Raw genomic sequence first — 23,102 nt, forward strand, 5'->3', positions numbered from 1 at the left:
AGGAAGCAACTGCAAGGTTTTTCAGGAAGCAACTACAAGGCTTTTCTTTAGTTGCTTGTAAGCTGTCTGCATGAGCTGCTTGCAACCTGCATGTTTAATAAGAAGCTGCTGCAAATTATTTCATTGAGCTGTTTGCAACTTGCCTGCATCAGTTGCTTGTAGATAAACTTTAATAAAATACTAAATGGATAATTTATAGCGAAGTAATAAATAAACATTCATAATATAATTATTTTCATAATAGGATGACCTTTTTATGCTTTTTTCGGTTTTAAATAAGTTTTTTTAAAAAGGTCACCCGTTGAAATTGCGACCTCCTTAAAAAAATTTCTGTAGGGGTAAAACAGTCATTATATTACAGTGTGCCCGATTGCAGAGAATAACTAAAGAGTAACTAAAGAAAAAGGAGAAACTTTACCGCTCAAATTAGGGCAGCTCTCTCTCTCTCTCTCTCTCTCTCTCTCTCTCAGTTCAGTAGCCACAGGGCAAAAAAAATGGCGAACGATGTAGACATGAGTGGGTGGAGTGAGCTTCTACACTCTTCTTCGAAGCTTCTAGAACAAGCCGCTCCTTCTGCTCAGTTCCCTCCTCTTCAGGTTCCATTTATAAAACTCCTTCATTCCTTTTTTTTTTTTTGAAATTTCAATATTTATTAACGGAGGAGAAAATGTGTTAATTGACAGCTTTGATTAGTTTAAATTGTTGAGTAATATATTCCGAAATTTCAATGTTTTGAAAACGTGTGTGGATTATCGTTATTTTCTCTTAAAATTTTGATATTTATTGTAGTTTTGATAGTTTAAGATGTGTAATGTTTTTTTCTAATTTTTTTGTTGGAATATTTAGAGGAATTTGGATCAATTGGAAGCATTAACGAAGAAATTGAAGGCTAAAAATCTAAGAACTGAAGCTCCTTCTCAATCTATTGCTGCGACCAGGTACATTTACTTCTTATGCATGCATTATTAGTACTAGTTTTAATTTAATTTAAAATCCTCATTTTTTTTTGTAAAGTGATGTATTTGATTATGAGTTTTAGCATTATTCTTTAGGATTTTGGTAAAGTAAAGTTGCAACTTGTGGTACTTTTGTATATCAGTATTTTGTAAAAAAATCAATTCATATCCGATCTAGCTTCAAATGTAGATTAAAGATTTTAAGTTATGTGCACAGCTGGTTTAAAGAATATTTACGTAATCAGTCACTTATCAGGTAGTTATAGGTAAATCTCTTAATAAGCCTTAAATTGGTAACCTTGTAAAAGTAGCAATTAACCTGCTATCATAGGTTAAATTCACCCATAAAACCTTATTTCTCTTCCTCTTTATCTCCTTATTTCCCCTCCTTCCTGTAGTTTCCAAAATAGGGCTAGTTTCATATTCCCACATGTTCTTTCAAAACATTTTTGAAGTTTTATTTATGTACTCGTAATCTTTTTGCATACATTTTCAATAGATCAGGGGTTAGTGGTGGGAAATATGGAGACTTAAGACTAATGGAAATGTAGGTTATGCACTGTTTGATTGTTTGTTCCTTTGTTCTGAAAGGCTACTAGCTCGTGAGGGCATCAACGCAGAGCAGCTTGCTCGTGATCTTAAGTCTTTTGAGTTAAAGGTACAGTTTTCCTTCTCACTTTGAGCTTTGCAAGTTTGATATTTATTCAGTGCTTATATTTGATAGTGCTCCACTTTGAGAATTTATACACATAAAAGATGATTACATAAAATGATTTTGAGGTAATGGATGAAAAAATCAAAGGTTTGGTAGATTTTTTGTTAATGATGATGTTTATCCAACAACATCAGATGTGAGTACGTATGAGTCTTACTTTAAGTCGTGCCAACTGTTTGTCCTCCTCTTTGTGCTTATAAATAGGCCCTGAGAAGGATGTGAGCACTATGCATGACTATAGTCCTTTTGCTGCATGCGAGTGAGTTAGCTCATCGTAATGGCATACTAGATTGGAATTAAAATTAGTAGTTCGTAATATATAAGAATAAAATAAGGGTTTCTCCTTTTTCCTTTTTTTTTTGAATAAGAATCTAAAGGATCATTTTCTGCTACTGAATTCTAAATTAGTTCTGGTGTGAAATTGGGTTAGAAAAATGTCCCTGACAGTTTTTTTCTGATTGTACCTTTTGTTCATTTTCTTTCCATTCATCTGTTCACTTCCCTTAGCAGACGACATTTGAAGATGTTTTCCCTGCGGAGGCAACAACTGTTGAAGAGTATCTGCAACAGGTATATTCATCTTTTAATGTGCAGATAACGTTCTGTGTAAGTACTACCGTGATGTTACTATCATGCTGCATTTTTTGGCAAGTCATATGGATTGCTCATTCACATTTTTTTGAGAAGAAATAATGGACTGTATAACTTGATCTGTCCGTCTTTTGGGAGATTGGTCATCAAAGTATTGTTAGAACAGTAAGGACTACGATGAGCAGATTCACATAGGGTAACTTAGCTGGCAAGGTAGTGTCTAGAGGTGAAATATAGAAGCATCATGAATAAGTAAGTGGTGATATGGATATAGATAATGAAAAGGAAAGCAGAATTAGCTTGGACACGCCTTTGCTTGTAGGTGTCCTTATATCCTTGTTAATGGCTCTCGTGATATTTGAAAGGTAAGATATTTCCTAGATTTAGTGGTGTAATTTAGTGTGGCGTGCGAGAAAATTGTTTGACTTCAATTTGAGATGCTTGGTTTAAACTCATACTAAGGGTCTCGTAGCAAGATTTGGCGCATGCATTTTAATAGCATAAGCTAATAAGTGAACTTCAAATATATTAAAACAGACTGGAATACAACATGAAGAAGTGTCGGCTGCAGTAGGATTTAGATTTTTACCAGTCATTGATCACTTTATGCTCTTTCAATTTTGTCGGATGTTCCTGAAGGGTCTGACAAAAAATTTAGGATATCAGAAAAACCATTTGACAACAAAGCAAGTAGAAGAATGCAGTTGTCTGGTAGGGCCAATTGTTATGTCTCATTGGTGTCAGCATTGTCACTCTTCAATGCACTTTTTCTACAACTCTTCTGTGCACTTGAAAATCCCAAATCTTTTAACTAACAACACTTTCGATAGTGAAGAGTTAAAATGTTATTGAAGGATATTCGAAGGATGAAAGCATGTGGAAACTGTCCTATTTTTGTCTTTCCTTGTTTAGTATATGTTACATGTTCTCTTTCAAGGGCATGTAACTGAGATGGGTGTGTTTAGGTATCAGCTATGCCTACATGCAATTTTTTGCTAATTGAAAGTGTATTTTCGATGAATCTGCACGAAGTGTCTTTACCCATGTCAGATCACTTCGACATGAGTCGAATAAAGAAATCGTTTATCTAGGTTTCAGTGTCTGTCAACACTCCTATCATGAGGCAAAGTGAGGCTGCATGAGCTGGATGAGAATTGGAGAAGGGAGAATGGTGACATTTAGGGATTGGAGATGAGAAATGATATCATCGAATACAAGAGATTGATATTTTGTTACAGTAACTAGGTTTCAATTTCAACACTTCTATTGAGAAGCAAAGTCAGACTGCATGAGCTGGATGGGAATTGGAGAAGGGAGAATGGTATGTTGAGGGAGTGGAGATGAGGGATGATATCATCAAATACGAGGGAATGATACTTTGTTAGAGTGACAACCAATTATACCTTAGTCCATTATTTTGGAACGATTAGTGGTGTTAAGGGGGAATATTCCTGAGGAGAGAGGGATAGCAAACTAGCAGTGTTGTAAAGTCATTTCTCTTTCATATTTTCGTTTGGTGTAAGGAGAAAATGCCCTTATGCATAGATGTTTGGTGCAACATGTTAGAAGATGATTGTTGAGCCACTTATTCACATTGCAATAATTTTGGTACCATCTTGATGCGATATCAATGATCAAAATTTGATTTATCAAAAAGAAATAACACTTTTCCCCCGATCAGGAGATCCTGCAACCAAAGAGAGATTGTTCTTGTTGTTGTGGTTTTTCTAATTATGGATTTTAGGAGTTGTAAGGTACTTGTAAAAGCCACAAATTTCTTGTGTGTTTTGCAAGACCTTTTAGATGTTTTTCTGCGCACTGTGCTCAATCTAATTTAAGTTCTTTCAAAATGGATATTCTCTACTTAGTGCTGTCTTCTTTCCCTCCCAGCAATGAGTAAAGGAATAAATTTCAGCATTCTCAACGGGTGACCTTCTGTTTCTCTTGAAATGCATCATCGTCTCAGGATATCACATATCCTCTTCTGCTGTTTGATCTTTTGTTCTTTGTCAGTTTGATACTTTTGTAATATCCAACTGCATCATCATATTTTGTGCATTGCTCTATTTTACTTCATACGATAAAGGATAATAATGCTTGATGTTGTAATCTTGGAATGCTACAAAACAGATCCATGAAATGGCGATGGTCTCTGCTGTTCAAGAAGCTCAGAAGGATAACCTAAAAAATTTCAATGATTACATGATGAAAGTTCTGGAGGTTAGTTGTGCCGCTGCTTTCCATATGGTTATCTTCTTTGTGGTGTGAGTTGCTTACATCTTTTGATTCTTATCAGAATCAATCATTTGCTGCTTAAGGTCGACATGAAAAGGCTATCAATTACTTTTATTATATTTCTTTTCCATCTAGATTTTGATATGTATCTATTTGGTTCCTTTGTTTTTATGCTTATTTTAAGGTCTAGTTGCATTGTGGACTTTGTTACAGAACGACTGGAAGAAGGAAAAAAGGGACTTCCTCCAGAGCCTAAGCCGAATTTCAACCTTACCTAGGACCAATATCAGTGAATCAAGCCCTTTAGGTGGTCGTCAGGGGCAAATAGCGTCTTTGACATATAGCCCTCAGATTTCGTCTGGTACAGCTAGCGTGGAGTCTGTACCATTAGCCAATAGGCCCATTGTTGAGAAAAAGGCTGCTGCATATGGAGAAGTTGTCAAGAATCTCAATAGTGCAAGAGAGCGTAGTTTTCCCTTCAAAGTAAGTTCCCTGTCTTGGTTCTTCATTTGGTTCCTCCTTCCTGTGAAGCCAGTGTATTTCTTCTATTTAGTTTTTGTGATTATATCTGGTACTGCTTTATTATGTAGTCAGAGGACTAAGATGTCAATTGTTACGCCTTTAAAAGAACATGAAGATTGTGACGTGGGGACTTGAAAGGGAGTAGTTGCTAAGTACTTAAATTCTAAGAATGCTGCCCAGTCATCTAGCAAAAGTCAAAGGGAAAAATGTACTTGAATCGCTTATGTTGTAGTTTTCTTGGACAAATAAAGTAGTATATTAGAAAAAAAGCATGCAAGAAAGAACACAGACAAGATTGAAATACTGTAGTACACAAGACGCAATGTTGTACTCTCTGCTTGCTCATCAAAAAAGAAAAAAAATGATATGTTCTGCCTGTCCTACTTCATATGACGATGCTGTACTATTTGAAGAGGCATAGTTTTTTGATTAATTGTTTTTTTCAAACATATCAAAGTACTTTAAAATAAGTAAAGTTGATTTATGGTAGTTTTTATGTTGTCTCTAAAAAGATTTATTTTTTCAAAAAAAAATGAAGGAATTGATGCTCAAATGAACATATAAAATGACATTCATTGACCGTCGTTCACCAATCCCCGTCTTTCCTTTTTGGGACAGAGGGAGTATTTGCATATTGCTGTTGGACACTAACTAGATAAACCCCAATACTTGATAATTCAAATTAAGAATTCATGCATACTATCACTTTGGCCTCTTTATTTGGTAGCCTCCTCTTGGTGTTCATTTGATGTTTCACTATGTTGATCTTGTTTATTGGATGGTCTTCTTAATCACTTTAAAGAATTTTCACTGTGTTATTGTATTTGGTTAATTAATTTTTGTATTTGGTTAATTAGTTGTTATTATTGTTAGCCTGCTACAGCTTTTAAGCATGCTCTTGAGGGTTTGGGTCTCAATGCATATGGTGGGAAGTCAGTTGGCATTCAGAAGATCTGGCATCTAATGTCGGTATGGTGGCAAACTTGACTTTGAATCTCTCTTTTAATCTTATGCTGTTTAGATTTTCCATCTGCAAATGGTTATCAATTAACAAAATTTAATGATAGGCATTGATGGGTGAAGATCCAGCTTTCCAACATAATATTTCAAAGAAAATGTCCTTGGTAATTGGAGCTAGACGCCACCTAGAATGGGGTCACGAGAAGTATGTCATGGAAACAATTCAAGCTCATCCTGCTCAGGTAATGTATTGGGGCTGGTGTTGTCATTTGATAAGCATTTCTTTGGTTGACTACATGCTCTGCAATCTATTTAATGTACTGTTAATTGGATTTTTCAAATTGACTGAAGGATATCTTGTTACTTTGAGTGTGTATGAAGTCTCTTTTGGTCCTTTTCAACATTCTGTTTTATTCTTACCCTCACCCCCCCCCCCCCCCCAACAAAAAAAATGAAAGGAAAATTCTGTCTTCTTGGTTTTTCTTCATTTTGGGTGGGGGGGGTGCGGGGAGAACGGTTTCTTCGGCTTGTCACTATTTGTTGCCAATTTGATTTAAATTGACATTACTGATAACTGAGGTCCTGCCGACTATTGTAGGCCGCACTTGGTGGTGCTGTTGGTAATTTGCAGAGAATCCGCGCCTTTCTCAGGGTTAGTTTGGCATCTCTTCAGAATGTCATTATTATCTGCAATCTTCGTTTTAGGAGGCTTGCATATATCATTTTCCATAGTTATAGCATTGTGGAGATTGGTTTTCATTTTCTATGACTGGCATTAGCGTGATTGTTTTTCCCTACCTCAGATCCGTCTAAGGGACTATGGGGTCCTTGATTTTGATGCGGTTGATGCCCGTAGACAGCCTCCTGTTGATACCACCTGGCAGCAGGTTTGAATGCTCTACTCTGATGACATAAACCATCACTATGCAGGCTTTTGCATTTTGTTATGAACTTTAGATGTTTCCATTAAGGTTTCTTTTCTTTTTCTTTTCTTCCCTTTTTGATAGGTGATATTTCAGTTATGGTTTAGATCAATCAATCTAATCATATGTGCAAGTTACAGCTCCATTCTTATTTGTTCTTGTATTTCAAGAATTGCCATTCCTTGTGTAAAACCTTCAGGTTTGCAAATCATGTAATTGAAGCATATCAAATAAACTAGATCATCTCCTTGTGATTTGAAATGAAATTTGACCATATTCTTTTTATAAACATATATGTTAGGCTATATTCTGTGCAATTGAGTAGTTTCACTTTCTTGTTTTTTCGTGAGCTGGCTGGTGTTATTTTCCTTCAGGATCTTAGTGTTGTTTGAGATTTAATTTATCTAACAATTTCTTGAATTAACTAGGGGGGTCTTTTCTTTTCTCTTATATTTTCTTAGCAACCGTTTTTGTCTTTAGATGCTTTCCTTCCAATATTTGCTGGCTTATGATTATTCGACAATCTTAAATGCATAGTTGGTATTTGTTATACCTCTTGCTTCGACCAGCTGAAAAAGTTTATATAGTTTCTCTGCTCTAAACTTCTGCTATTTTCGTCATTTTAGATTTTCATAATTTACTATCAATCTAGCAACATGGTAGTAGTAGAAGAAAGTAAATACGAGTAGAAGGTATTGCTCCTATTATAAAATGTGCATTTTTGCTGCTTTACCATGTTTTGGAACAACTTGAACTTTTAACTGCACATTTAACTTTACCAAGAAAATGTATAGATCAAATCATCAAACTGATTCGGTTTATTCCATCTTAAAATAGATATACTTTTGCTTGAGAACTGGCTACTACAATGAAGCAAAAGAGATTGCCCAACTATCTCGCATGTCCCACCAGTTTGCTCCTCTGGTATGTGGTCTCTCGATTTCATATTTCGTATATGTTATCCATTCATCTTTAATTTTAACAGTCCCTGTTTATTGCAGCTGACAGAGTGGATTTCCAGTGGAGGCATGGTATCAGCAGAGACAGCAGCAATTGCTTCAGAAGAATGTGAGAAGATGTTAAGGTTGGGTGATCGAGCAGGTCGACCAATGTACGATAAGAAAAAGTTGCTACTCTACACCATAATATCTGGTTCCCGTAGGCAAATTGACAGATTTGTTCGAGAATTCCCTACACTTTTCTCTACTATAGAGGATTTCTTGTGGTTCAAATTATCTGCTGTACGTGAGAGTCCTGTCAGGTCTTCTGTTGTCCTAAATGAGGGGTTGGCACCTTACACTTTGGATGATTTGCAAGCTTACCTAAACAAGTTTGAGCCATCACACTACACTAAGAATGGAAAGGATCCTTTGGTTTATCCGTATGTTTTACTTTTAAGCATCCAGCTACTTCCAGCCGTCCTTTATTTGTCCAAGGATATGGGAGATGAAGGATATAATGTAGATGCTGCTCATATGGCTATTGTGTTGGCAGATTATGGAGTCCTCTCTGAAGGTACAGGGTTAGGGCAAAAATCTGGGGCCATGGATGCTTTTGCTGAAGCTTCTAGCATAATTAGGCAGTATGGATCATTTTACCTGCGTCATGGTGATATGGTAATGGCATTGGAATACTATGTGCAAGCAGCAGCAGCAGTTGGTGGTGGGCAGTTGTCATGGAGTGGACGTGGTAATATGGATCAGCAAAGGCAAAGGAGCTCAATGTTGAAGCAACTTCTTACAGAGCTTTTGTCGCGAGATGGTGGTATTGATATTTTACTTGGTCCAAGGGGTACTGGAGAAGAAGGTCAACTTGGAAGGTTTTTAACAGATGAAAAGACAAGACAACAGTTTCTGCTGGACGCTGCTCGGCAGTATCAGGATGCGGGGCTTTATGACAAGGTAAGCTTTTCTTTCTTCCTTTTACTTAGTGACATAACCAAGTTTCAAACTTATTGCTCTAACGTGTGCAGTTCGAGATAAGTCTTAATAATCAATAAGTGTTCCTTTCTCCATTCAATGACAATTGATTATCTCTTATGTACTGTAGCATGAAATCCTTTTTTCGGGCTTGATTTGAAGTCTTCTTTTCTTGGGCAATTGTTGTGCTCAGCGAATGTCTTGTCATGTACTTTCTGTTGATCTATCTGTAGACAGACAATTTTCTCCTTTCTATGCTTTCATCATAACCATGGTGGTCTTGAGCTTTAGGCATATTCTGCTTAAGGATTCTTGACCATGTCGTAGTAGTGAATCTTTTTGTACTTGGTTAATGAAAAGAGGCCAAGTAATAGAAATCATCCCAGTTGGCTGAATCTGAAGTTGCAAAATGTGAAATTGGGGATAGCCCCGAATGCAACGTGGATCCTTTGTCCTACTGAAGGATAACTGGTCAATTGATTGCTACTCTCGTTCATTTTGAACAAATCTTCTCTTTCGTGGAAAAAAGGCCAAAATGTTGCTGGGCTAACTTGTGCTGCTGTCTTCTTCATGTTTTCAGAACTTCTGCATGGAAGTTTTGTTTTCATACCTTCTCCTATGCGACAGTTTTTTGCCCCTTTTCATATATAACTTGATGGGAAAAAGATATTATTGCCCCATGCTTTCTTTTCCTCTTTCAATTGAGGAAGGTTAACTTTTGTAACACTTTTCTTCCTTCATTACCAAATGCGAATTAAATCCTCAAGGTGGTTCATTTGCAGTTCTAAATTTATGATCACCTTTATTTCTGTTACTTCACCTGTCCAAAATTTTGACGAGTTCTGATGAACACATGGAAAGCTAATGTAGATCCAAATGCACATTATTGTGCATGAAATAAAGCTGCTATAACATTTCCTTGTATGAGTGTTTCTAAAGTTCTTTAATTTTTATCTTCCAGTTAATTGTTTACTATTTTCACTAATCAAGTTTGTCTTCTTATCTCTATGCTCCAGCCCCTTCCCTTCTCTCTTCTGTGGTATAATGTACTTATCAGTTCGTGAATTTTGTGTGCTTTTAACATTTTTTAGTCCATAGAGATTCAAAAGAGAGTGGGGGCATTTTCAGCTGCATTGGATACGATAAACAAGTGCCTTTCTGATGCAATATGTGCCTTGGCACGTGGAAGGTTGGATGGGGATAGCCGGATATCTGGGCTCATTCTTTCAGGAAATGAGATCCTGGATATGTTTAAATATTACCCCGACATCAGGTAATATGCAGAATTGGCTGGTGGTCAAACATTATTTCGATGCGGCTATAAATCATTTCTTATAATTATTTTTTGAATGCCTCGTAACTGTTCTGGAATGGAAGCCTAATCTCATCCTTTTGTGCAGTCCCCAAGAGAGAGAGAATGTGTTGGCGCAACAAATTGTTCTAAGACAGCTGGAGGCTGTGCTATCTATTCATAAGCTTGCAAGACTTGGGAATCACTTGGATGCTATAAAGGAAGTGGCTAAGCTCCCATTCCTTCCTTTGGATCCAAGGACGCCAGATTTCGCCACAGATGTCTTTAAAAAATTGTCTCACCATGTCCAAGTTTGTGTACCAGACCTCCTAAAAGTTGCGCTTCATTGCCTGGAGAATGTTAGAGATACTGATGGGTCACTTCGTGCTTTAAGGGACAAGGTAAATCTTAAAGCATACATGTTCATTCTCATCCATTTTGTCTTTGGTTGCTCTTTGCTCAGTGGCTCTGCTCCTATTTACCGTTGACTATGAATGTAGTGCAATATGATTATAAATTCTTATAGGTGCCCTTTGGATTTATGCTCACTTTGTTTATTACTTCCAGTTATGTTGTGTGCTTGTCCTTCATGACTCTCACTTTTCCCAAGTGTTTTTTCCTTGCCGTCATTGCTTGATTCACTCTTAATAGGCAAGACACAATTGGGGAGCACATCCTTTGATTTAATCTGAGGTGGTTTTGTATTCAATATCCAATGAAATGAGTTGAGCGAATTATATTCTGAGGTTGTGACTAGGGTCGCTGCCAGCTAAAATTTTCTTATGCATGTGCCTTTGGGGCTGCTTGATTTGTTGGGTGGAGTACAGCATATTAGGCTGTAAATAAATGGAACATGTTGGGCAATGGGATTTTAACTGAAGTTGTGTAGTGAAGGCAGCTTTCTATGTTTTTACTTTTGTCAGCCTATTTTTGTATGGTTTTAGATAAAATGACAGCTTGGATTCAGGCGAGATGAGGTGGATCTGTCATGCATTTCTTTTGAATAGTGGATCCGTCATAAATTTCTCTTCACCTTGTTTTTTATTTTCTGGCTTCCCAAGACTCTTTGAATAGCAACTTGGTTAAAGAAAATTGAATGGAAGGAGTGTATTAGATGTATCTATCAAAAAAGTAATTTGTATGTAACATAATATTCTCTTCAAGTGTCCAGCTAGAATCTAAGAACACGTTTTTGCCTCTGTTTTGTGTTCATATTGGGTACAGTTCAACCAACTTCTAACCATTTATATCGTACTTGATGTCTAATTACTGAATGAACGAGTGAGCTGGAATGTCTTTCTCTTATTTAGATGTAATAATATCTGTTTATAGATTGCTTATAAGTCCTGCCATCAACAGAGTGTTTACAGTGTATTTTTGCTTTTGAATGTCATTGACTAAGTCAGATAGAAAGCATCTAATACAATGTTTATTTCTTACGATGTTATCTAATGCATCTGTGAGAATTTGTTCTTTAATCTCTCATGTTATACAGCAGGTTCTTTACTCCCTTTAGTTAGTGTTTTTTCTTTAGTTTTAAAAAATTAGTTTTACTCAAGATGATGGTCTTTTGAGTTTTGATGATGTTGTACAATATTTGGATCAGTAATTGGACTTCTCATTTATTAAGTTACATCACTTTTAATTAACAAGAACATCTTATGAACTTGATGTGAATTTGGTTCTGCAGATTGCAAACTTCCTCGCAAACAATATGAATCAGAATTGGCCTCGTGATCTGTATGAAAAGGTTGCTCGCAGTTTGTGAAGCTGAAGAAATACCAGTTGGTCTGTGCGTGGTTAACTTTAGATGCTCAATATTGTACAGAGATGGTTGTACATGCCAAGTCCTGTCGAAATGGTGATAGCCGTACATCCAGAATGTATTTGCTTGGTCTTTACATCTTCTAGGTGTAATTTGGTAAATGGATCTCGACAGATTTGCTTGGATCGATATGTAATGTCCACAATGGCAATCTGGCAAGACAGTCAGGATTTGTTCTCTCCTTTTGATCTCAGATGCAAGTCTTGCCAGTGCGTTGGTTGCAAATTTTTCTAGTACTTCAGTGTTAGTGTAACAGGTTCTTTGTTATGAATTGTGTTGTCTGTTAAGTGTTCTGTGCAATGACAAAGACACTAGAACCCTGGCAGTTTAACACAGACGCTATATTTGAGGATTGGAAGTTCTATAGATTAATCATTTCTTGATAAGCACACGGCATATAAAAGTATGATAGACATTTTTCTTTGAATCTTGTCTTGATCATAGCAACCACTTTACTTTGACGGAAGAACAGTTAAAGTTAAAAAATAAAATAAGTTAAAAAAAGATCAACACATCCTTATTAGGTGGCTTTCAATGGAAAAATAAACTATAAGATGGCTTTCAATGTACAAAAAAGGCTTAATACATAGTTTTACCCTTGAGCTTGTAGATAAATTCCTGTTATACGGGAAATTTTTCTATAAGACCAAATGTTTCCCCAGAGTGTGTCTAAGACTAGTCCAGCACCGAAGTAGTGTGTCTTAGACCAAAAAAAAAAAAAGTTCGATGCACTAAGCTCCCGCTATGCGCGGGGTCCGGGAAAGATTGGATCACAATGGTCTATTGTACGCAGTCTTACCTTATATTAGTACAAAAAACTGTTTTCACGGTAAAACTGTTTTCACGGTTTGAACAAGGTCGCAAGACACCAACTTTACTAGTTAAGCGAAAAGAGAATGTATAATACCTTACCTATCAACAGATGCATGCATAAATGAACTTGGAGTGCACGGCAGTCAAATGAGTCAACTTCATTTCTCATCCAATTGATTAAAATTTATTTTTTACATGACGTAATGATATACGTCATTCTTCATGTGCATCTTTGTATCGTGACAAGAAGATTAGTCTAATAAAGTAAGCTGTTTATATTTGTATATAAAACCATTCCAATACAAACTTTATAAAAAGGCAATCAAACTCCTCTGTATACTTCAATTCAAATTCTCAAACTTGTATTCTCCATATGGATAGCAGCAATGAAAATCTTGCAAACCATGAAATAGCTATAGTCTTGGTTCCATTTCCAGCTCAAAGCCATCTCAATCAACTTCTCCAACTTGCCTGTATATTCGCTTCATCCTATAAACTTCCAGTATACTATGTTGGTTCAGCTACACATAATCTTCAAGCTCGGGTTCGAGCCAACGCCTTAAATCCTTCAGACATAGCCAAAATCCATTTCCATGATCTCCCAACTCCTGATTTTGCTTCCCCTACACCTGATCCTAATGCCTTGAGCAAATTCCCATCTCAACTTTTCCCATCCTATGATGCTAATTCTAAGCTTCTGCGCAAGCCTATTGCTTCTTTCCTTCGAGATGTTTCGTCTAAATCAAGACGAGTTATCGTTGTTCATGATGTTCTAATGTCATATAATGTTCAGGATGTTTCTTCTTTGCATAATGTAGAGTCCTATATATTTAACTGTGTTTCTGTTTTCTTTATGTATTGTAGTTTCATTTGCATACCTAAGGGAATGCCTATTCCACTTGAAGATGAATTACTTGAAAAGTTACCTTCACTTGAAGCAGATGCACCTGAAGAGATTAACAAGTTAGTAGCTTTTCAACTTGAGTATAGAGATATTAGATCTGGTGATTTATACAACTCAAACAAAGTACTTGAAGGTACTTTTCTTGATTTGATGGCAAAATTTGCTAGTACACAAAACAAGAAGCAATGGGCAATCGGACCGATTCTACCTACTAAACTAGATCTTGTATCAAATAAGAGAAACGTATGTTTAGATTGGCTTGACAACCAACTTCCAAGATCAGTTCTTTATGTATCTTTTGGATCGTCGACTACATTTTCTGATAAGGAAATCATGGAGCTCGCGATGGGATTAGAGCGAAGTGAACAAAAGTTTATATGGGTGTTGAGAGATGCCGATAGAGGAGATATATTTAAAGGGGAAGATAGAAGATTTGAGTTACCAGAAGGGTTTGAAGAAAGAGTAAAAGGGGTCGGGTTAGTTGTTAGAGAATGGGCGCCACAACTAGAAATCTTGGCTCATTCATCGACAGGTGGATTCATGAGTCATTGTGGTTGGAATTCTTGCATAGAGAGTATTACTATGGGAGTGCCAATAGTTGCTTGGCCTATACATTCTGAGCAACCAATTAATGCCTTTTTTGTGACGGAAATACTGAAAATAGGCGTGCTTGTTAGGGAGTGGGAGAAACGCGAGGAGCTAGTGTGTGCATCCACCATTGAAAATGTTGTGAGTAAGTTCATGGCATCAGAAGAAGGCGATGATTTTAGAAAAAGGGCAGAAGAATTAGGAGCAGCAGTAAGGCAGTCCAGAGAGAAAGGGGGTTCTTCTCAACTGGAGTTGGATTCTTTCATTGCTCATATCACAAGATAGACTTTTGGAAAAAACCTCTCTACTCCTTCGAGATAGGGGTAATGTTTGCGTACACACTAACCTCCCCAGGTCCCACTAATGATATTTTACCGAGTAGTTGTTGTTTGTTTGTTTGTTTATGTCCTACATAGAAATATTTTATGAAAAAAGATTTTGTTTGTGGATTGCTGTGTACTGTTTTGGCTTTTGTAACTCTTGGATGATTGTTTATATTTTGGCAGACCCGCTACCTGTAAAAGTTGTATGTAAAATAAAGCATGCTAAATTATTGTACCTTTCACCTTGTCACAATAAGAAAGGACCAATTATATGATAAAAATTGGGAGATATGGCAAGAAAAGTATGTGGTGAGGGTGGACATCGGTCGGTTCGGTTTTGTAGAATTTCAGTTCGGTTAATTCGGTTTTCGGTTTATGATTTTAATAACCAAAACCGAACCATAATAACTTCGGTTTTATTTTGACTGTTTTTCTTCAAAAATTTATCCTCCAGTGCTTTCCATAATTTACTTGCAGAAGTTTCCTTTGTGTATGGATATTTCTGCTCTCTAGCAAGGTAGGATCGAATGGTACCGCAAGCAACACGATTGATAATTTTCCAATCTTCTTCTCCAATAACATCTGGCTTCTTTTCTTCAATGGCAAGATCTAGCCCTTGTTGAAAAAGAACATCTAGAACCTCGCCTTGCCACATCCCAAAATGTCCTGACCCGTCAAAAATTTCTACCGCAAATTTCGCATTTGACACAATTCTTGTCATAAGCGAAGATGCCAACGATGACGTATTATTGACACTTGATGTAGATTCTTCTTGTTTACTGTCTCCCATTTTGACACAAATATTATTTAGTAGCTGACGACACAAATCAAGATTATTTCCTTTCTGGTGTGGAAGATCAGACTAAGCTGCAACCACAGAGCATACTCAGACAGAACCTTGACTCAGTTACCAAGATAGATCTTTTCTGATGTGGAAGATCAGACTATGCTGCAACCACAGAGCATACTTAGACAGTACCTTGGCTCTGATACCAATTGTTGCGGAAGCCAAATGTATATAGTGTGAATGAGTCACAACTACTATACCAAAAATTATGACAACCACTAAATAATAAACAAGACAATAAGACAACAATAAAAGAACACCAGAATTTACGAGGTTCGGCCAATTTTGCCTACTTCCTCGGACACAATCAATATTTTATTCCACTCCAAAATTACAAGTGAAATAATACTAAAGAGAGAAGATACAAATGCCTTAAGAAGATAAAAGGCAAATGAGAGGTGTATTTAAATCCTAAACATTAGGCCTCCTTTTATAGGGTGAAATTCTCATTCAAAATTGTCATCCACCGATGTGGTACTTTTGCCAATTTCAACAAATCTCCACCTTGGCAAAATTCCACATCTTCAATTTTCTCTCAATAACAAATTTTGGTTGTGTCTTCATCTTCAATCTTTAGTGTTCAACAATGTTGATCAAATCCAAACAATGTTGAAACTTGACCGCAGTCACCACTTTTGTCAGCATATCAGCAGGGTTCTCCGTAGTATGAATTTTCTTCACCGTGACTCCACCTTCTTCTATGATTTCTCGTACGAAATGATACCGAACATCAATGTGCTTCGTCCTTGCATGATAAACTTGGTTCTTCGCTAATTGAATAGCACTTTGACTATCACAAAAAATTGTAATATTTTTTTGTTCAATACCAAGCTCCTTTAGCAACCCCTGAAGCCAAATTGCCTCCTTCACAGCCTCCGTAATAGCCATGTACTCTGCCTCTGTTGTAGACAAAGCAACTGTTGACTGCAAAGTAGACTTCCAACTAACTGGTGCCTTTGCAAAAGTAAACACATAACCAGTAGTTGACCTTCGTTTGTCCAGATCACCCGCAAAATCTGAGTCACAATATCCAACTACAGACCGATTGCCTTCCTGCTCAAAAACTAACCCAACATCTACAGTACTATGAATATACCGTAGAATCCATTTCACAGCTTGCCAATGCTCCTTTCCTGGATTATGCATATATCTGCTAATAACTCCAACGGCTTGTGAAATGTCAGGTCTCGTACAAACCATTGCATACATCAAGCTACCAACAACATTTGCGTATGGTACCCTTGACATATACTCCTGTTCAGTTTCATCCTTTGGCGACATAGTAGTACTTAGCTTAAAATGGGGAGCAAGTGGCGTACTAATTGGCTTAGTCTTCTTATCTATGCCAAAACGCTGTAGTACTCTCTTTAAAGATTCTTTCTGAGATAAACAGAGTTTCTTTGAACGTCTATCTCTTATTATCTCCATGCCAAGAATTTTCTTTGCCTCACCCAGATCCTTCATCTCGAACTCCTCCTTCAGTTGAATCTTCAACTTATCAATTTCTTCTGAATTCTTGGAAGTTATCAACATATCATCAACATATAGGAGAAGATATACAAAGGAACCATCATTAAGTTTGTGCAAATACACACAATGATCGTATTTGCTTCTCTTGTACCCTTGCCGCAACATAAACTTGTCAAATCGCTTGTACCATTGTCTAGAAGATTGTTTCAATCCGTACAACGATTTTTCAAGTTTGCATACCATATTTTCTTTTCCAGCAACTTTGAATCCTTCTAGCTGATTCATGTAGATTTCCTCCTCCAAGTTTCCATGTAAAAATGCAGTTTTTACATCTATCTGAACTAGTTCCAAATCCAACTGTGCTACCAAAGCCAACATAATTCTAATGGAGGAATGTTTTACAACTGGAGAAAATACTTCATTGTAATCAATTCCCTCCTTCTGAGCATATCCTTTGGCCACCAATCTTGCTTTGTAGCGAACATTTTCTTGGTTAGAAAATCCTTCTTTCTTTGCAAATACCCATTTGCACCCAATTGTTTTCTTTCCCTTCGGGAGATTGGCCAATTTCCATGTATGATTCTGATGAAGGGACTGCATTTCTTCATTCATGGCAATCCTCCACTTATTTTCTTCTGAACTTTGGATTGCATCTTTATAAGTGGTAGGAACACCATCAGCTACAATTGAGGTTGCGCAAGCAACCGTCTCTATGAGACGAACAGGTTTCGTTATTGTCCTTTTTGGCCTGCTAGTTGCTATTGATTCAAGTTGTTGTCAAGGTTCCTGAATTGGAATATCCCTCTCTACTGGCTTTTCTTCCAGAGGGTAATCTTCATGAGTTTCCTCCTCTGCTTCTTGTGTAGGAAAAATAAATTTTTCCTCAAACTCCACCTGCTTTGATGCACCACCAGTTTGTTTGACATCTTCAACTGTCACCTTATCTGTTATGGCAGATTCATCAAAGGTAACATCTCTGCTGAATATAATATTCCTTGTCTCTGGATACCATAAGCGGTATCCTTTGACTCCAGAAGTAATCCCCATAAATATAGCCTTCTTTGCTCTCGGATCCAATTTTGACTCTTTCACATGATAGTATGCAATTGAGCCAAACACGTGCAAAGAGTCATAATCTACAGCAGGTTTTCCATACCATTTTTCAAATGGTGTCTTGCCATCAATGGCAGCAGATGGTAGACGATTAATGAGGTGGCATGCATATGTAATTGCCTCAGCCCAAAATTCTTTGCCCAAGCCAGCATTGGACAACATACACCGTACCTTCTCCAGTAAAGTCCGGTTCATACGTTCTGCCACTCCATTCTGTTGTGGTGTATATATGACAATGAAGTGTCGGACGATGCCATCATTTTCAAAGACCTTATTGAAATGATCATTTTTGTATTCACCTTCATTGTCTGTGCGAATACACTTGATCCTCCTGCCTGTTTGATTCTCCACCATCGTCTTCCATTTGAGAAAAATTCCCAACACTTCATCTTTCCTCTTCATTGTATACACCCACACTCTTCGGGAAAAATCATCAACAAAGGTTACAAAATAGTGCTTCCCACCCAATGAAGGTGTTTTGGAAGAACCCCAAACATCAGAGTGTACATAATCCAAAATGCCTTTAGTATTATGGATCGCTGTACCAAATTTAACCCTTGTCTATTTTCCTTTGACACAATGCTCGCAAAACTCCAAGTTGCAAGTCTTTACGCCTTTTAACAATCCTTGATTAGATAGAGCTTTCAAGGATTTCCCTCCAGCATGTCCCAAGCGCATGTGCCATAGCATGGTTGCTTCTGCCTCTTTGTCATCACTGGATGTCACTGTCGCTATCCCAATAACTGTACTACCACGATATGTCTGATGATGTTGATAACTCTGTTGTAACTAATGAGAAGTCTGAATCATCACAATCAGCTACATTTGAATCCATAATGGCCTTTCCATTGTTATGTCTGGCCTTATTCTTCAACTTCGGACAGTCTTTCTTCCAGTGCCCCTTTTCTCGACAAAAGGCACATTCATCTTTGCTGGGTCTAGATCTCGACTTGGATCTTCCCTTCTTAGTCCTCGTTTGATTTTGAGGACGACCCCTCACAATTAGTGCTTCTCCTTCTCCGCCCTTCTGTTTTTCTCCCTTTCTTTGTTCATAGCTGTACAAAGCCGAACAAACTTCTATGAGAGAAATTTTGTCATTTTCATGGAGTAGAGTAGTTTCAAGGTGCTCGTACTCATTAGGAAGTGACCCCAACAACATCAAGGCCAAGTCACCGTCATCAAAAATTGCTTTCATATTTTGCAAATCTGTGACCAACTTATTGAAACTGGTGATATGTTCATTCATTGTGGTACCAGGAACATAGGTGAAGCGAAACAGTCTCTTCTTCATATACAATTTATTTTGACTGTTTTTCTTCAAAAATTTATCCTCCAGTGCTTTCCATAATTTACTTGCAGAAGTTTCCTTTGTGTATGGATATTTCTGCTCTCTAGCAAGGTAGGATCGAATGGTACCGCAAGCAACACGATTGATAATTTTCCAATCTTCTTCTCCAATAACATCTGGCTTCTTTTCTTCAATGGCAAGATCTAGCCCTTGTTGAAAAAGAACATCTAGAACCTCGCCTTGCCACATCCCAAAATGTCCTGACCCGTCAAAAATTTCTACCGCAAATTTCGCATTTGACACAATTCTTGTCATAAGCGAAGATGCCAACGATGACGTATTATTGACACTTGATGTAGATTCTTCTTGTTTATCGTCTCCCATTTTGACACAAATATTATTTAGTAGCTGACGACACAAATCAAGATTATTTCCTTTCTGGTGTGGAAGATCAGACTAAGCTGCAACCACAGAGCATACTTAGACAGAACCTTGACTCAGTTACCAAGATAGATCTTTTCTGATGTGGAAGATCAGTCTATGCTGCAACCACATAGCATACTTAGACAATACCTTGGCTCTGATACCAATTGTTGCGAAAGGCAAATGTATATAGTGTGAATGAGTCACAACTAATATACCAAAAATTATGACAACCACTAAATAATAAACAAGACAATAAGACAACAATAAAAGAACACCAGAATTTACGAGGTTCGGCCAATTTTGCCTACTTTCTCGGACACAATCAATATTTTATTCCACTCCAAAATTACAAGTGAAATAATACTAAAGAGAGAAGATACAAATGCCTTAAGAAGATAACAAAAGGCAAATGAGAGGTGTACCTAAATCCTAAACATTAGGCCTCCTTTTATAGGGTGAAATTCCCATTCAAAATTGTCATCCACCGATGTGGGACTTTTGACAATTTCAACAAAAGCAACTTGATGTTGACTTATATATAGTTTTTGAAGGGCATGCCGATCCAAGGAAAACTTGACATGTCTTAATTTGGAAAACTCATAGTTTGGTAGTCGAACCTTTAAGGTGATTAGTAATGCAAGGAGCTGAGCAAGAGCAATGGATGTGGAATTCCTATTAAATTTGGGTTTGGAATTTGAGTCCTATTAAGTTATTGGATTCTAAACTAATAATTTATATATATTTAATAGATTTCTCAAGACAAATACATAATTTGAATTAAAGTTACTGGATTTGGTCAAACCCGAAAGCTATATTCTAGCTCCGCCCTTGTTCATAATTGATCAGTTTTCAGTACTCGAGAATCACATGCCCGAGCCATAATTTGAAGTTTATGGGTTCATGATTATAATTTTTTTAAGTTATTATGTTCTACATTAATAATTTATACATATCCAATGAATTTCTTAAGACAAATACAGGGTTTGAACCAAAGCTAGTAGGTTTAGCTGAACCTAAAAATTATACTCTAGCTCCGCCCCTGTTCATGATTGATCAGTTTTCAGGAGAAACACATGCCAAAAATTGTACCCAAGAATCAAATAATGTAGAGATTCTACTGAAAATTGTCATGGCCTTAGAATTGAGGGAATTGTACAAAATGTTGGTGATGTTATTTATGTGGTTAGTTATGTAGACTGGTGAAACAAGATGAAGTAGCTGTAGTCATAGTTCCATTTCAAGCTCAAGGCCATCTTAACCAACTTCTCCAACTTGCCTGGTTAATCTCCTCTTATGTGTTACGGAAGTCGATTATATAGAGAGTGATTAAATCACAACTACTATATCTAAAGGTAGCTAATAAATAGTAAATGAGACAATAATAAAATGAACACCAGAAATTAACGAGGTTCGGCAAAATTTAATTTTTTTGCCTAGTCCTCGGACACAATCAACTCAAATTTATTTCACTCCAAAAATACAAGTGAAATACTACAAGAGAGAAAGAAGATTCAAATGCCTTAGGAGATAAGAAGGCAAGTGAGAGATGTTTACAAATGAACAAAACCCTTGCTATTTATAGAAGAGAAATGGCCTTAATAATGTCATGCATGACATCATATTAAGTGTGAACATGCAATGTAGATGCATGAAAAATGCATCTACCAATTTCTTCCTAAAAGGAGGCTTCAAATGTTCACACTAGTTCACATTAATCTTGTCAAAATTCAACAAATCTCCACCTTGGCAAGATTTCACTTTTGCAATTTTCTCTTACTGATTAAATTTTGATTGTGTCTTCAACTCCAATCTTCAAAGTTCAACAATATTGATCAAGTTCAAACAATGTTGAAACTTGATCGCAGTCACTACTTTTGTTAGCATATCGGCAAGGTTGTTTGTAGTCCGAATTTTCTGCACCATGACTCCACCTTCTTCTATAATATCTCGTACAAAGTGATATCAAACACCAATGTGCTTCGTCCTTGCATGATAAACTTGGTTCTTTGCTAATTGGATAGCACTCTGACTATCACAAAATAGTGTGATGTTTTCTTGACCAATACCAAGATCTCTAAGCAACCCTTGAAGCCAAATTGCCTCCTTTACAGCCTCCGTAATTGCCATGTACTCTGCCTCAATAGTAGACAAAGCAACCGTTGACTGCAAAGTAGACTTCCAACTAACTGGTGCATTTGCAATAGTGAAAACATAACCAGTAGTTGATCTACGCTTGTCCAAATCACCCGCATAATCCGAGTCACAATATCCAACCAGATACTGACTATCTTCCTGCTCAAAAATCAACCCAACATCTACAATATTACAAATATGCCGTAGAATCCATTTCACAGCTTGCCAATGCTCCTTTCCTGGATCATGCATATACCTGCTTACAACTCCGATAGCATGTGAAATATCAGATCTTGTGCAAACCATTGCATACATCAAGCTACCAACGGCATTCGCATATGGCACTCTTGACATATACTCTTGTTCAGCTTCATTCTTCGGCGACATAACAGCACTAAGCTTAAAGTGAGGAGCAAGAGGAGTGCTAACCAACTTCGTGTTCTCATTCATGCTAAATCGATCTATTACTTTCTTCAAGTATTCTTTCTGAGATAGATAGAGTTTCTTTGAATGTCTATCTCTTTTTATCTCCATGCCAAGAATTTTCTTCGCCTCACCTAAATCCTTCATCTCAAACTCCTTTCTTAGTTGAATCTTCAACTTCTCAATTTCCTCTTGACTTTTGGAAACTATCAACATATCATCAATGTATAGGAGAAGATATATGAAGGATCCATCTTCAAGCTTGCGCAAATACATACAATGATCGTATTTGCTTCTTTTGTACTTCTGCCGCAACATAAACTTATCAAATCGTTTGTACCATTGTCTAAAAGATTGTTTCAATACGTACAACGATTTTTCAAGTTTGCACACCATATTTTCCTTTTCAGCAACTTTGAATCCTTCTAGTTGAGTCATATAGATTTCCTCTTCCAAGTCTCCATGTAAAAATGCAATTTTTACATCTAACTGAACTAGTTCCAAATTCAACTGTGCTACCAAAGCCAACAAAACTCTAATGGAGGAGTGTTTCACGACTGGAGAAAACACCTCATTGTAATCAATTCCCTCCTTTTGAGCGTACCCTTTGGCCACCAATCTTGCTTTGTAGCGAACATCTTCTTGGTTAGGAAATCCTTCTTTCTTTGCAAATAACCATTTGCACCCAATTGCTTTCTTGCCCTTCGGGAGATTGGCCAATTTCCATGTGCAATTCTGATAAAGGGACTGCATTTCTTCATTCATGGCAATCCTCCACTTATCTTCTTCTGAACTTTGGACTGCGTCTTTATAAGTGGTAGGAACACCATCGGCTAC

General features: G+C 37.0%; 2 protein-coding genes across 3 annotated transcripts; both read left to right on the top strand.

Moving 5' to 3' along the window:
* Window positions 1-420: 420 nt before the first annotated feature.
* LOC104095793 (nuclear pore complex protein NUP93A-like) lies at window positions 421-12,323 on the top strand. Of its 2 annotated transcripts, none has more exons than XM_009602000.4 (15): window positions 421-596; window positions 847-938; window positions 1,548-1,614; window positions 2,179-2,241; window positions 4,393-4,482; window positions 4,711-4,980; window positions 5,893-5,988; window positions 6,087-6,221; window positions 6,578-6,631; window positions 6,783-6,866; window positions 7,740-7,826; window positions 7,904-8,803; window positions 9,913-10,094; window positions 10,222-10,513; window positions 11,803-12,323. In XM_009602000.4, exons 1-15 carry the CDS (start codon window positions 495-497, stop codon window positions 11,878-11,880), a joined length of 2,592 nt encoding a protein of 863 aa, XP_009600295.1. In that variant the 5' UTR covers window positions 421-494; the 3' UTR covers window positions 11,881-12,323. The 2 variants fall into 2 exon arrangements, with proteins under 2 accessions (XP_009600295.1, XP_009600297.1); XM_009602002.4 differs by having other exon boundaries at window positions 422-596; window positions 2,182-2,241.
* Window positions 12,324-13,013: 690 nt separating this feature from the next.
* On the top strand, window positions 13,014-14,800 carry LOC104095794 (zeatin O-glucosyltransferase-like). The gene has a single exon (XM_009602004.4). The coding sequence runs from the start codon at window positions 13,124-13,126 to the stop codon at window positions 14,525-14,527; it is 1,404 nt and encodes a 467-aa protein (XP_009600299.1). The 5' UTR covers window positions 13,014-13,123; the 3' UTR covers window positions 14,528-14,800.
* The last annotated feature ends 8,302 nt before the right edge of the window (window positions 14,801-23,102 follow it).

Source organism: Nicotiana tomentosiformis, chromosome 4 (assembly GCF_000390325.3).
Source record: "Nicotiana tomentosiformis chromosome 4, ASM39032v3, whole genome shotgun sequence".
Classification (NCBI taxonomy): Eukaryota; Viridiplantae; Streptophyta; class Magnoliopsida; order Solanales; family Solanaceae; genus Nicotiana; species Nicotiana tomentosiformis.